Genomic DNA, 14,935 nt, shown 5'->3' with positions numbered 1-14,935 from the left:
TTTGACCTACCTAAGCTTAGGTGGTGAGTACATTGAGGTGAGTGATGTTCTGGAGGGGGAGAACGAGTGACAGTACGTATCACTAATATTTGTCAAGATCACCAGCATATCACCAAGTTACTATGGCATTTAAGTTGTGGAAGGTGATTTATAGTACAAGGACTTTATAAAATGAAATGGCACGTTTATTACATCAATATATTAACCTTTTTTCTAAGGACACTTTTTCCTAAAGGACAATTTCCAGCACAATCAATATAGTGTATTTCTGTGGAAGGTGTTTTGTAGTCTCCACAATATTTACATATTGATACAGTATATAGGGGTTTTCACTTATGGTTTATGATTTTTACCAAAAGTAACCGATTTACCATTCTTTTACTATAGAGTGTCACACAGGCATTTTCATATGAGAGGGAGGTGCATGGTAGTACGATGCAACACGGTGGTTTGTAGGATCCCTTTTTTTAAGGAGATAGGTACATTGCAGCACGGTACACACAATTGGCGTTTTAGTTTATCTTTAGAGTGGAGATCACACAATTATACACAGAGGAGGGAGGTGTATTGTAGCACGGTACACACTATTGGCATTTTAGTTTATCTTTAGAGTGGAGATCACACAATTATACACGAAGGAGGGAGGTGTATTGTAGTACAATACACTTACCCAATCACTGATTTTCTAAGTCACATATATAATTGTCACTCTAACCAGTGTCTCACAGTTTTAGGAGTGGCAGCACAGCATTCCAATTGTTTAACCCCTCGCCTACAGGGCACTTATACCCCCTTCCTGCCCAGGCCAATTTCCAGCTTTCAGCGCTGTCACGCTTTGAATGACAATTGCGCGGTCATGCAACACTGTACCCATATGAAATTTTTATCTTTTTTTTGTGACAGAGCTTTCTTTTGGTGGTATTTAATCACCTCTGGGTTTTTTATTTTTTCTTTAACAAACCAAAAACAACTGAAAATTTTGAAAAAAAAAAAGTTTTTTCTTAGTTTCTGTTATAAAATTTTGTTAAAAAGGTGATTTTTCTCCTTCACTGATGTGCGCTAATGAGGCTGCAGTGATGGGCACTGATAGGCTGCACTGATAGGTGGCACTGATGGGCATTGACAGGCATCACCGATGGGCACTGAAAGGCAGCACTCATATATGACACTGATAGGTGGCACTAATAAGCGGCACTGGCTGGCACTGATAGGCAGCACTGACTGGCACTGTTAGGTGGCACTGACTGGCACTGCTAGGCAGCACTGCTAGGCGGCACTGATGCGCACTGATAGACGGCACTGGTAGACGGCACTGACTGGCATTGATAGGTGGCACTGACTGGCACTGATATGTGGCACTGAAAGGCAGCTCAGATGAGCACTGATATGTGGCATTGATGTGCACTGGTAGGTACTGATATGTGGCATTGATGAGGCACTGATGGGCACTGGCAGGTAGCATTGATGAGCACTGACAGCTGGCATTGATGGACACTGACAGGTGGCACTGATGGGGCTACTCTGATCATCAGTGCCTTGATGATCAGTGTACATGTCCCCTCCGAGGAATGCCAATTACCGGCTCTCCTCTCTTCTCTAGCTGTCAGCATGACAGCTCATGAAGAGAAGAATGCCGATAACCAGCATTTCCTTATTTACAGTACATGCGATCAGCAGTGATTGGACACAGCTGATCACATGACAGAGCCGACGTCTTCGGCTCTTTCCATTGATCAGTGAGCCGCTGTGTCCGAGGGACACAGCGTACCACATATTGCCGCACTGCGTGCTCCCGGAGCCGCACACGCGCAGTTAGAGTGGCATGACAGTGGCGGTTAGAGTGGGAAGATGTCATATGACATCCTCCCAGAACGAGAGAACCGCCTTGCGCCCGTCCTTTCCTTATATGGCGGGCAGGAGGCGGTTAAATACTATGTACATGCTCCTACTTATCATGTGTGAGGACTTTTCCCTAATCCAACCAAAACCACCAGGTCAGTCTTTGTTCGTGGTTTTTAACCACAGTCAGGCCTTTATACATTGAGCAGTTCTTGGATGCTGCATTAATGTGGTAAAGGCTAACTGCACCATTGAGAGCATCTCTTCTCCATCTACACCTCCTCCCTCGGCAAACTGATACACTCCCATGGCTTCAACTATCACCTCTATGTCGATGACACGCACATTTACCTCTCCACCCCTCAACTCACCCCTTCAGTGTCCGCCCGTATCACCCACCTACTGAACGACATATCAGACTAGATGTTGCTCCATTTCCTCAAACTGAACCTTTCCAAAACCGAGCTCCTGATTTTCCCCCCAGCCCGTGCCCCCCCCGCTCTCCATCACGACCAACAACGCCACCATCAGTCCCACCCCACAAGCCAAAGTCCTAGGTGTCACTCTAGACTGAAACCTGTCCTTCCAACCCCATGTCCAATCATTGGCAAACTCATGCAGGCTCCACCTCAGCAACATCTCCAAAATATGTTCGTTCCTAACCCCGGACACTACTAAACAACTCGTTCACTCCCTTATTATCTCACGCCTTGACTACTGCAACTCCCTCCTCACCGGCCTACCTCGTCGCAGACTATCCCCACTTCAGTCTATCCTGAACTCTGCGGCCAGACTCATCCACCTTACCAACCACTCCTCTTCTGCCACCCCCTCTGTCATTCCCTCCACTGGCTCCCGATTGCCTAACGCATTAAATTCAAACTACTAACACTGACATACAAAGGCATTCATAACGCTGCCCCAAACTACCTCACCGACCTGATACCCAAATACCACCCAACCCGTAATCTTCGCTCCTCACAAGACCTCCTACTTTCTCGCTCCCTGGTCTCCTCCTCCGACGCCCGACTGCAGGACTTCTCCAGGACTTCCCCCATCCTCTGGAACTCACTACCCCAATCCATCAGACTGTCACCTACCGTTCTCACCTTTAGGCGCACCCTGAAAACCCATCTCTTCAGGGAAGCCTCACCTAACAGCTGATCTCCTCCACTCCTCCCACCACTCCATCCCCCACAGCCACTTCCTCCTGTACCTCTACCCCCGAAAGAGCAGGGCCCCCGAACCCCTCGTGTTTTGTCCTGTTACTGTATTGTCTTATGTACTGTCCCCCACTAAAATGTATAGCGCTGAGCAAACCTTTTAGCGCTATATAAATACTGTATAATAATAATAATATTACATTTGATACTCATTTTTAGGGTGTAGCATGGAATGTGATGCTGATCAGATCACCCAACCACATAACATACCCAGTCTGACAGCATGCCGGGGGGGTGGAATGAATGAACTCGAAATCACATCTTCCACCATGAACGATGGAAGTGCGGTGATCACCACATTAGTAGTCCATTGACCTCCAGCTTAACAGCTGAAAGTCCATACTTCAGTAAAGACAGAGCTGGGGAACAGCCTGCAGGAGCTTTGCACTGCACTTGAGATCCACTAATTGTGGCTGCAAAACTTTGCAAGCTCATATGCAAAAAATTATAAATGCATTTTTTTGTTGAAAGCCTATGTGTATTTATTATTTTTCTTGCAAAAGGTGGGCCTAACCTTGACCATGTGTAATGTTAAGGCAGCCCATTCATTCTGAACGGACAGAAAAATGGACATGCAGCCTTTTTCCTGATGCAGATTATCATAATGCAGAGTAGCGCATTACTGCAATGCATCTCATTGCTAACTTGGATGAACGTAGGTGAACGTAGCATTACAAGGGGTACCCATTACAGCAGGGGCGGACTGACAACTCATGGGGGCCCCAGGCAATAGGGGATCATGGGGCCCCTGTGTCCTTGCCCAAACTCAAAAAAAGCCTATGAAAAAGGTACCAGGAGCATCTCATGGGGCCCCCTACTGACCCCGGGCCCTCAGGCAGCGCCCGAGTTTCCAAATGGTCAGTCCGCCCCTGCATTACAGTGTGTTGCAGTGTTCTGCAGCACATATGCAACAGAGCTGAATGGTGTGGTGATGTATTGTTATAATACACGTTTACATGAGCTGGGGTAACACGGTACTGCAATGCATCACATTGCTAACTTAAATTTCAGCCCTAGATGAACTCAGCATCACAAGAGGTACCAACCAGTTTGATTGGTGAACTCGTTCTCCGGACAGGGCACACAGATGTGGCAGCAGAAATGTCTTCCTCTCTGTTGGACTTTTTGGTATCCGGGGAGGCAGCTCTCAGAGCACACGGAACGCGGAGTCTAAAGACAAAATCCATGATTACAACTATAATAAGTTCTCAAATACATAAAAAATAAATACATAAATAAATACATTTCTGGGAAATCTTCCAGGACGGCACACCTGAGTGATGACTAGCTCCACCTGAAGGAGACACAATCCACAATTGACCGAGTTTCAATTCCCTGCCCTTCCCTCCACTCCTCAGTTATATAAGAGTATTCCCACTGTCATGTTTCACATGACTGTCATATGCCTTTAAGTGTTCTCTGTATTTTGTCTCTGCTCCTCCCTTTCCTCTGGTTTAGTTCATGCTATATAGATAGCCCCACCCCTTTTCCCAGTACCGTATTTCAGCTTCAGCTGTTATGAAGTAGATCACATTATGATCGTTTGACCTCTCCGATGTTCATTGTTGTAAGATTCTCTCGGTTTATGGAATAAACTTCACAAGATCTACAAGGTGTCATCTGATCAAGTCACTGCCTGTGTTATTCAACTAAGATTGGAGTTATCACTATCTCATCACAACTGTAAGTTACAGAGATCACAATTTCAATGCTTAGATTGGAGAGACACCCACACCCTGGTGCATGAAAGGTAACCTGTCTTGAAATAACCATCACCAGATAAGGGTGTGAAGTAGGCCCGCCATCCTGGAAGATTTCCCAGAAATACCATTACCAGTAAGTGTAACTGGTACTTTCCTCTAGTCATCTGCCGGGATGGAACACCTGAGACAATAAGCAAGGTACTCAGGCCTACCTTAGGGCGGGACCACTGTCTGTAATACTTTCCTGCCAAACATCAGGTCCTGAGGTGACAACTCTACCCTGTAGTGTCTCACAAAAGGTGTCCTGGCTTGTCCATGTGGCCGCTTGGCAGATCTGCTCAATCTATGCTCCGGCCCTCTCCGCCCAGGAGGTCGCTAGCGCTCTAGTAGAGTGAGCCCTCAGGTGTGAGGGAACTGAAACCCCTGATTGCTCATAAGCTAAGGAGAGGAGGGAAGGGTGAAGAATGTAATCTCTGTCAACTGTTGAGTGTGTTTCCTGTCAGGTGGAGCTAGTCATCTCTCAGGTGTGCCTTCCTGGAAGATGACTAGAGAAAATGGTAGTTTATAAAATGCTCATGTGGCAAACAACTGCATGTTTAACCACTTGCCCTCCAGAGGATTTACCCCCCTTAATGACCAGGCCTCTTTTTGCTACTCGGCGCTGCACTAATTCAACTGATAATTGCACAGTCATTCAATGCTGCACCCAAACGAAATTTACGTCTTTTTTTCACACAAATAGAGCTTTCTTTTGGTGGTATTTGATCACCTGTGCGCTTTTTATTTTTCATGCTATAAACAAAAAAAGACCAAAAATTTTGAAGAAAAATTATATTTTTTACTTTCAGCTATAAAAAATATATAGTAAACTCAAAGTTAGTCATAATTTTAGGCCAAAATGTATTCTGCTACATGTTTTTGGTAAAAAAAAAATCCCAATAAGTGTATATTGATTGCTTTGTGTGGAAGTTATAGCGTCTACAAACTATGGTATAGATACTGCAATTTACGCTATTTTTTTGCTATACAGCGCTGCGCTAGTTTAATGGACAATTGCGTGGTCATGCAATACGGTACATAAATGAAATTTATGTCCTTTTTTTCACACAAATAGAGCTTTCTTTTGGTGGTATTTGATCACCTGTGCACTTTTTATTTTTGGCGCTATAACCAGAAAAATTTTAGATATTGATAGATATTTTTCTTATTGATCCGTTCAGACACTATACTAGCAATGGAGATTTATTGTGTATGAGCGTGTTCCTGGCAATCAAGGGGTTAAATGTGATGACTGGTGTACTGACAGGCAATCTGACGCCATCTGGGAGGGGCGTGAAAGCCACGAGAGTGCGAATCACGTATATGTGTGTGTATATATATATATATATGTATATGTGTGTGTGTGTGTGTGTGTGTGTGTGTGTGTATGTGTGTGTGTATATATATGTGTGATTTTGCGCACCCATGCCACCCTGTAGTAGTTTTTCTGCTCTAGGGCAGTCAGGAAGCGGTTACAGAAGTGGTTTGTGTTACGTCGCTGCATTACTGTAACTGACAATTGCACGGTCATGCAACACTGCACCCAAATTAAATTTACGTCCTTTTTTCCCAAAAATTGAGCTTTCTTTCAGTGGTATTTGATTGCCTGTGCAGTTTTTATTTTTTGCTCTATAAAAAAAAAAGGCTGACAATTTTGAGAAAAAAAAAACAATATTTTGGACTTTTTGCCATAAAACATGTCCAGTAAAAAAATTTAAAAATCAAATTTTGTCAAATTTCGGCCAAAATGTATTCTGCGACATGTCTTTGCTAAAAAAAAATCCCAATACGTGTAAATTGGTTTACGCGAAAGTTATAGCGTTTACAAATGGCGGGAAAGATACTGGGATTTCTTTTTTAATAATACTAATTGCGGCAATCAGCGACTTATGGCAGTGATTAGCAATTTATGACAGTGATTAGCGACTTATGGCGGGACTGCGGTGGACATTTTGACACTTGGGTCACTGACATCCCCAGTGACACCAATACAGTGATCAGTGAAAAAAAAACACTGACTCTGTACTAATGGCACTGGGGAGGAAGGGGTTAACATTTTTATTCAATGAAAGGGTTAACTGTGTGAGGGGAGTGTTTTACTAGTGGGTGGGGGGGGGGGTGTGCTTCCCAGGAACAAGCTGATCCTGAGAGATAAAGTGTTCTCTCAGGTTCAGCTTGCTCTGAACTGACAGATGGCAAAGCTGCAATGTAAACAATGCAGCCATGCTATCTGTCAGTGATTACTTGTAATCGCCGGCACCCGGTGGCTCATGACCCGCCGGGAGCCGGTGATGGACTCCCGCTGTCACGATTTGCAGGATGGGTAGGGCGGGCATGCGCCTCGCGTGCGTCCCCTACCTGTTTTGCTAGACGCCGTTTTTTAACGTGCTCTAGCACAGCGATGCCACCCTGCCGCAGTGTATATACTGCGGCTGGAAGTAAAGTGGTTAAAATCAAAATCAACATTATTATTATACAGGATTGATATAGCGCCAACAGTTTGCTCAGCGCTTTACAATATAAAGGGAGACAATACAGCAATGATACAGTGCAATACAAGAGGGTTAGGAGGGCCCTGCTCCTTGGAGCTTACAATCTAAGAGGGAGGGGCTGGTGGTACAAAAGGTAATAACTGTGGGGGATGGACTGATAGGAGGAGTAAAGAATTCCGTTATTAGCTGAAGGCAGGATATGCTTTCCTGAAGAGGTTTTCAGAAATCGCCTAAAAGTGGGCATAGTAGGCGATAGTCGGATAGACTGGGGTAGAGTTCCAGAGGATGGGGGAGGCTCTGGAGAAGTCCTGGAGACGAGCATGGGAGGAAGAGACAAGGGAGCAAGAGAGCAGGAGGACGTGTGAGGAGCGGAGAGTACGGTTTGGGTGATATTTGGAGACCAGGTTGGTGATGTAATTTGGGGCAAAGTTACAAAAGACTTTATATGTTATTGTTAATGTTTTGAATTTTATTCGTTGGGCAATGGGAAGCCAGTGGAGGGATTGGCAGAGAGGGGTGGCAGATACGGAATGGTTATTAAGGTGGATGAGTCTGGCAGCAGCATTCATGATAGATTGAAGAGGGGATAGCCTGCGATGAGGTAGGCCAATGAGGAGGGAGTTACAATAGTCAAGGCGAGATATAACAAGGGAGCGAATAAGTTTCTTAGTAGTTTCAGAGGTTAAGAACGGGTGTATCTTGGAGATGTTGCAGAGGTGAAGTCTACAAGGTTTGGGGCTGAAAGGACAGATGGGAGTCTAGGAGTACACCTAGTACCCTGGCATGAGGGGAGGGACTGATAGTTGTATTATTATTAATCTTGAAGGAGAAGTCAGGGGAGGGGGCACGGGCTTGAGGGAATATTATGAGCTCCATATTTTAAAGATTTAGTTTGAGGAAGTGATGTAACATCCATGCTGATATATCACTTAGTAGGTTAGTAATGCAAGAAAAGACTGAAGGGGTGAGGTGAGGAGATGAAAGATAGATTTGTGTCATCAGCATAGAGATGGTACTTAAAGCCATGGGAGTTTATCAAGTGACCAAGGGAGGAGGTGTAGGAGGTGTAGATGGAAAAGAGAAGGGGTCCAAGAACAGAACTTTGTGGGATCCCTACAGAAAGAGTGAGTGAAGAGGAGGAGGCAGAGTTATAGGTAACGCTGAAGGAGCACTGCAATAGGTAGGAGGAGAACCAGGAGAGAGCAGAGTCTCGGAGGCCAAAAGAGTGGAGTTTTTTGAGGAGGAGGGGATGGTCAACAGTATCAAAAGCCGCAGAGAGGTCAAGTAGTAAGAGTAAGGAGCAGTGGCTATTAGTTTTAGCAGATAGTAAATCATTAGTGAGTTTTAGTAGGGTAGATTCAGTGCAGTGTAGTGAGCGAAAACCAGACTGTAAGCGGTCAAGAAGGTTGTTGTCAATGAGGCAGGAATTCAGGCGATTGTAGACTAAGCGTTCTAAGAGTTTAGAGGTAAATGGGAGCAGGGAGATGGGTCTTAAGTTGTTCAGGTTGGTGGGGTCCAGGGAGGGCTTTTTAAGTATGGGAGTAATGTGTGCATGCTTTAGAGGGGTGAGGAAGGCACCAGTAGAGAGGGAAAGATTGAAGATGTGAGTGAGGGAGCATAGGATGGAAGAAGAGGGTGATTGTAGTAGTTGAGAGGGGACAGGATCCAGGGGACAGGTGGTGAGGCGGGCTTCAGAGAAAACTTTAGTGACCTCTTCAGTAGTAGCAAGGTCAAAAGAGGAAAGTGTTGAGGAAGATTTAGCACAAGATATGCTAAGTGGGATAGATGTCTGTGTAGCGGAGATGTCCCTACCAATTGCCTCAATATTGTTTTTGAAATGATTTGCACTCTCGTGAGCAGTGAGTGAGGTACTGGGTGGAGGTGGAGAAAGTAGAGAGTTAAAAAGTAGAGAAAAGACAATGAGGACTCGATGACAAGGTATTAATAAGAGTGACAAAGTAGGCGTATTTGACAGTATGGAGGGAGGAATTGTATGTTAAGAAAGCAGATTTATATAGGGTGAATGCTTGGTGAGATTTGGTTTTATGTCACAATCGCTCCAGTGAACGACTATGTTGCTTAAGATTTCTGGTGTTGTCAGTCTGCCATATAGGTAATGGTCAGGGCCTGATGCTTCGTGTAGTTAGAGGAGCAAGTGAGTCTAGTGTGGATGAAAGTGAACTGTTGTAGACAGCAGTGGCCAGGTCAGGGCAGGACAGGGGAGAAATTCTGTCATAGAGGCAGTCAGTTGCAGAGTAAAAAAGAGAAAGGTTCAAGTTGTGAAGGTTTCTGCGGGTAATTGTTTGCTGCTTGGAGGTAAAAGTGTTTGAAGATGAGGACACTGTGAAGGTGTTGAGATTGTGATCAGAGAGAGGAGGAAAAGGGGTGTTTGTGAGGTTGTAGGGAGTGCAAAGATGGGAGAAAACAATGTCTAATGTATTCCCATCAGAGTGAGTGGAGGACTGTGTCCATGGTGTTAAGACAAAAGATGAGGTTAGGTTGAAGAGTTGGGATGTAGCCGGGTTGTTCACATTAATGGGGATGTTAAAATTTCCAAGAATGATAGTGGGTATTTCAGAGGAGAGAAAGTAGGGTAGCCAGGCAGAGGAGTCACCAAGAAAGCGTGACACGGGTCCAGGAGGTCGGTAGATCACTGCAATCCTCAGAGAAATGGGAGAAAACAGCCGAATACAGTGAGTCTTGAAAGAAGAGAAGGATAGAGAGGGAGGGTTAGGGAGGACTTGAAAGGTGCTCAGTGGGGAGACATAATTGGCTACAAGGTGTTTTTTCCCTATAAATACCTCAATCAGGTAAAAAAAAGCATTATGGCCACTAGGTAGCAATGACGATATAAGAACTACACATATTAGAAAAAATATGACGAATTTCATTCTAAATGTGTTAATGCTCGTAACATCCACACAAATAACATTTTATACATAGAGCCTCATAGAGTGTTGAATCTGACCATATATTAAATGCAATATATATATTTAATTCTGCACACAGCAGCTGCCCTGTAACAGTAAAGCTGCTATAGGCCGGTCCCCAACTGGTTATTACTGGGAACCCCTCCGTGTTTATGGTGCATAGAGCCAGCAGTCCTTTTTACTTTTTTTTCTATTTTTTTTATACTTTCATTTAGGTCTTAAAAATTATAAAAAAATAAGGATTAGTTCACCTTTTCACAAAATATTGAAAAGATGAATTGAGTGACCACACCCTCCCCACCCATTGGTCCCTGCTGCACTTAGATTCTTCATTGTGAATCTTTCACCACCAGTGCTACCCAATATAGCATTCTGGGCATTTGAAAAAAACTAAATTGGAAAAAATACAAGTCTATACCAGGACCAGGACTTTAAACATGCAAATATGCAGAAAATTGGATAATGTATGGGCAGCATTAGTTTGCCTTTTCACTTTTTGTACACCTCAAATTGTTGACTGTTTCAACATACAGTTATTTGGACAGACAATCATTAGCACTTTATTCAAAAAGTACCTATAGATAAAGGTGATATACGTTAACATGCAACATTTACATGTGTATTCAATTTTATGATCTGTATTAATGAAAATACAGATTTGTCATTTGTAAAATGTAGGTACGCCCCCACATTTTCCACTTTTTCAAATCTATAAAATTAAAATCTGGTGTTTTTGATTGGGTGCCAATCAGGGGCGTCCCTAGGGTTGGTGTCACCCGGAGCCGGAACACTTGGTGACACTCCCTCCCATCATCCCCGCAGGATGGATCGGATCTGCGGATTGAGCATAATGGATCGGAGTCAGATCCATTATCCTCCCCAAGCCGCAGATCTGATCCATCCTGCGGGGATTGTCGGCTTGCAATCTATACGGGGTTAACTGATCTCTCCACAAGCGCCACGAAAAGGTAAGTTTTAAAGCAAGCCGACGATCCCCCGATCCCCGTAACATGGATCTGTGGATTGGAGAGCATAATGGATTGGACTCCAATCCATTATATTCAATCTGCAGATCCGATCCATCCTGCGGGGACCGTCAGCTTGCTTTAAAACATACCGTTTCGTGGAGCGGGTCTGGTGTCACCCCATGCAATAAATTAAATAAATAAAGTGGTTTTTAAATATAGGTTTTGATTGTATAGGATTTATAAATCAAATAAATATGGGTTAAAATTACATTGTTGCATTCCACAAGATTACTGTATGTTAATAGGATACTGGAATCACGGTATCAAATAGTGGTAATGATCGAGGTGTATTCCCAAAGGGGACATTATAATAATACTCCTCCGTTGTAGATAAGGTGAGGTTAGCGGGCTTCGGGAAAATGGCCGCCTAGAGCCTGCCCTCTAATTAGGAATAGCGATTAAGCTGGATCCTATTTAAATGCATTTTGGTACTGGTGGGCGTTAACCCTGATGAAGTCACGACGCACGTGACGCAACGCGTCGGAACGCCATTCCAAGTTTAGAGATACGCCACTTCAGGTCACGTGAGGACGCATGTCCGGACGCAGCGGCCATATTGGTTTCCCTTTCTGCATGTGAATACACCCATGGAATGAGGTGGAAAGCGTTTTGTAACAGGAAACAAATGTGAGTGGAAACAATATGTTGTACTAAGTGTCCAATTAAACAGTATTACACTATGGGAAGTTCTGTTGGTGTCCTATATGACGTTTGAGTGGAGGTGGAGTGGAAGTCCTGTGATCCCTTGCTGAGCTGCCTGGATTAAAGGATTGCCTTTGAGGAGAGCTATAGCCTTGTGGCCCTGTGTGGGTCAAGGTGGGGAGGTGAGCAGGCATTGCTGCCATTTGAGGATTCTTTTGAGCACTAGAAGTGAAGATCACTGTTCGTTTTGTCACAAGTTACACCTGCATGGACTTTTGGTAATTTATTTTTTGTATATGCACATTGAAAGTTTATGTGTATTAATCACAAAGATTAGGATATCTAATGATTTTTTTATGAATTAATTGGATATATATTTTTCACTTAAATTATTTATCACTTTTTTGATTTGAAGTATGAATTAATTGTAGATATATATTTTTTATCACGGATTATACTATGTATCACTAATTTATATGGAAGGATTAGTTTAATTTATATCACCGGGAGCTTTTAATGCCAATTAGGTATATATTATTTATAGTGTTTTATTGATCTTTAGAAAGGTCTAATTATTATTGTTTACTAAGCACTATCATTTATTGATGGCACTTTAATATGTGTATAGATTTATTATTTTAGCGCTTCACTGATTCGAGGTTACACAATTGGTTACTTAATGGTTTAAGGCAGAGTGACAGCAGCTGTTATTTTAGGGACTCTACCTGTATTAAGCGCAGGAGGATACTTCCATTTTGCAACCCCATGCAATAGGTGTCACCCGGTGCAGCGTGCACCCCCCGCACCTGCCTAGGGACACCCCTGGTGCCAATGGTTAGAGCCTCCTTAGTAAGCATGCAGATGGAACCTGTCTTATTTAAAGTTCAGCAATATAGGGTCTAGTGTTCTCTAGTTATTGACGTGTGACGTTCTCACTTGCTATTGACGTGTGTTGTGTCATCATGCCAGGATCAAAAGAGCTCTCTAAGGTCCTCAGAAAGAAGATTTGAGATATGGATAACTCTGACTGTATATGAGTCTGGGAAAGGATTTAAAAAAAATTACCAAATGATATGAAATCAATCATTCCACTGAAAAGAAAATAATCTTAAAGTGGTTAAGATTTCAAATGACTTTTAATTTATGAAAATCGTTAGAACCTCCTTAGTAAGTATGCAGGTGGGACCTGTCTTATTTAAACCTCAGATATCTAACATCTGTTGTTCCCTTTGCTATTAACATGTGTTGTATCATGACGCCAAGATCAAAAGAGTTTGCTATAAGGCCCTCAGAAAAAAGATTTTGGATAATTATGAATCTGGTAATCGATTTAAAGAGATTGCCAAATGATGGTGGCGTAGATTTAAAAATACTTCTAGTTTTTTCAGGTCTAGGCGGCCCAGCAAATGCAATCAAAGAGCTGACCATTGGATGCTAAGAAGTCTCCAAGCATTCCAAAATGTAATTACGGGGTGTTTGGGTAACTCTTCCAACAGCTGAGGTCAAAAGAGATTGCACCAATTTAACCTGCATGATAGGTGTGTTCATAAATATCCTTAACTGTACAAAGAATAGAGAAAAACTGCAATTTGTTACTGAACATGTAGGCAAAAACCAGGCCTTCCAGATGTCAGAGTCTGGTAGACAGGTCTACAAAATGCCAACAAGAAATCGACAAAGTCCTATGAGAAATTTTCAAAATACTTGAGGTCAATACAAATTTATTATTTATTAATATTTAATTAAAACCTCCAAATTGAAAGGTAGTGGCTGGTACAGTTACAATGTCATAATGATAATACATTTATTCCAAGTATATCAACTTGGACCTATGAACACAGGAATCACTGATTGTAATATATGTATCCAACTGTCTCAGAGTCACACATTAAAGGAGTTATAATGAAAACTCTAGACATGTTTTTTGAGTGTAAGATATTGACTTCAGGAAAAGTATGGGTTAACGATTTACATCATATTAATGAGCAAACCATTGTGTATATACATACCAAATGTAGTCCATCATATATTATTCAATGGCATAAGTACACTTACAATTAATATAGCAATATGGAAGAACTATTAATTGTGCCTTTTGAATACATGTGAACCTTCCTCCTTTATGTCCTCACCACATGTGCCATGTGGGCAGTGCTACCAGGACCCTTTCCCTTCACCCTGCTGAGTACAAAAGTCATCTCTTTCCTAACAATGGGTAGAGGGACAACAGCATTTACAGGCAAAACACCCATCTTAACATATTTGTTATGGAAAACCTTCTGTATTGGTAGATGTGCCTTAGAAACCTAAGCAATGGGGACTGGTACCTCCCAATACTGTTCTCAGCTGAACAGGAATTAAGTAAGCAATTTTACAACGTTATGGACAGGGGTTCACCTGGCATATTAAAACACCAAAAAATGTATTTTAAAGCATTTTGGCCTGGGATACAAGCAGCAGCAAAAACTACTGTGAGTCTTTTCTAGAGTGTCAAAAGTTGACCTCTAAGACCTATCATCATAGTCTGCTAGATCCATTACCTGCTGGTTCCATTAACAATTTTTATTGCAAAATGCAATCTGTCTACTCTATCCATCATAAATTGTGGACTCTTCAAAGGGGTGCTGCAAATTTGTTCAATGGTTACCCTAATTTTTTTAAATTTTTTTTAATCTACAGATGCAATATACCCACTCAATTGTTCATAAATGTCAGCTTGTCCATACAGATCTAATAACTGGGGTGCAAAACTGTTACATAACCATAAATACATTGTTTTATTAATTTTCAGATGTAATATGATGGCTCAATCACTCAGAAATTGTAGCCTGTCCAAAAAGGATTAAAACTGTGGTGCAAATGTGTAAAATTTGTGTGTTTGCAATTTCAAACAAAACAGCATAAACTTTTCTTTTTTTTTTTAGACGCAATACTGCATGCCCACTCAATCACCATCGCCTGTCAAAAAAAAAACCAAAATATAGATCTGGTACAAATGTGTGAATTTTTTATGTCACTAATTTCAAACAAAAAGACACT

At 42.4% G+C, this 14,935-nt stretch overlaps 1 protein-coding gene across 1 annotated transcript in view; it reads right to left on the bottom strand.

Annotated features, from left to right (window-relative positions):
• LOC149433041 (vomeronasal type-2 receptor 26-like) overlaps positions 1-14,935 on the bottom strand; it is a 79,982-nt gene that overhangs the window by 7,963 nt on the left and 57,084 nt on the right. Inside the window, exon 4 of the mRNA XM_089664723.1 lies at positions 4,109-4,232. Coding sequence (XP_089520849.1) covers positions 4,109-4,232 — 124 coding nt within the window. The remainder of the gene's footprint in view (positions 1-4,108; positions 4,233-14,935) is intronic.

This window comes from Staurois parvus, unplaced genomic scaffold, assembly GCF_062004578.1.
Source record: "Staurois parvus isolate SC_StPar_1 unplaced genomic scaffold, SC_StPar_1.0 ptg002010l, whole genome shotgun sequence".
Classification (NCBI taxonomy): Eukaryota; Metazoa; Chordata; class Amphibia; order Anura; family Ranidae; genus Staurois; species Staurois parvus.
Note: the sequence above shows the minus strand (reverse complement) of the source record. Positions and strands in the feature narration are given on the sequence as shown.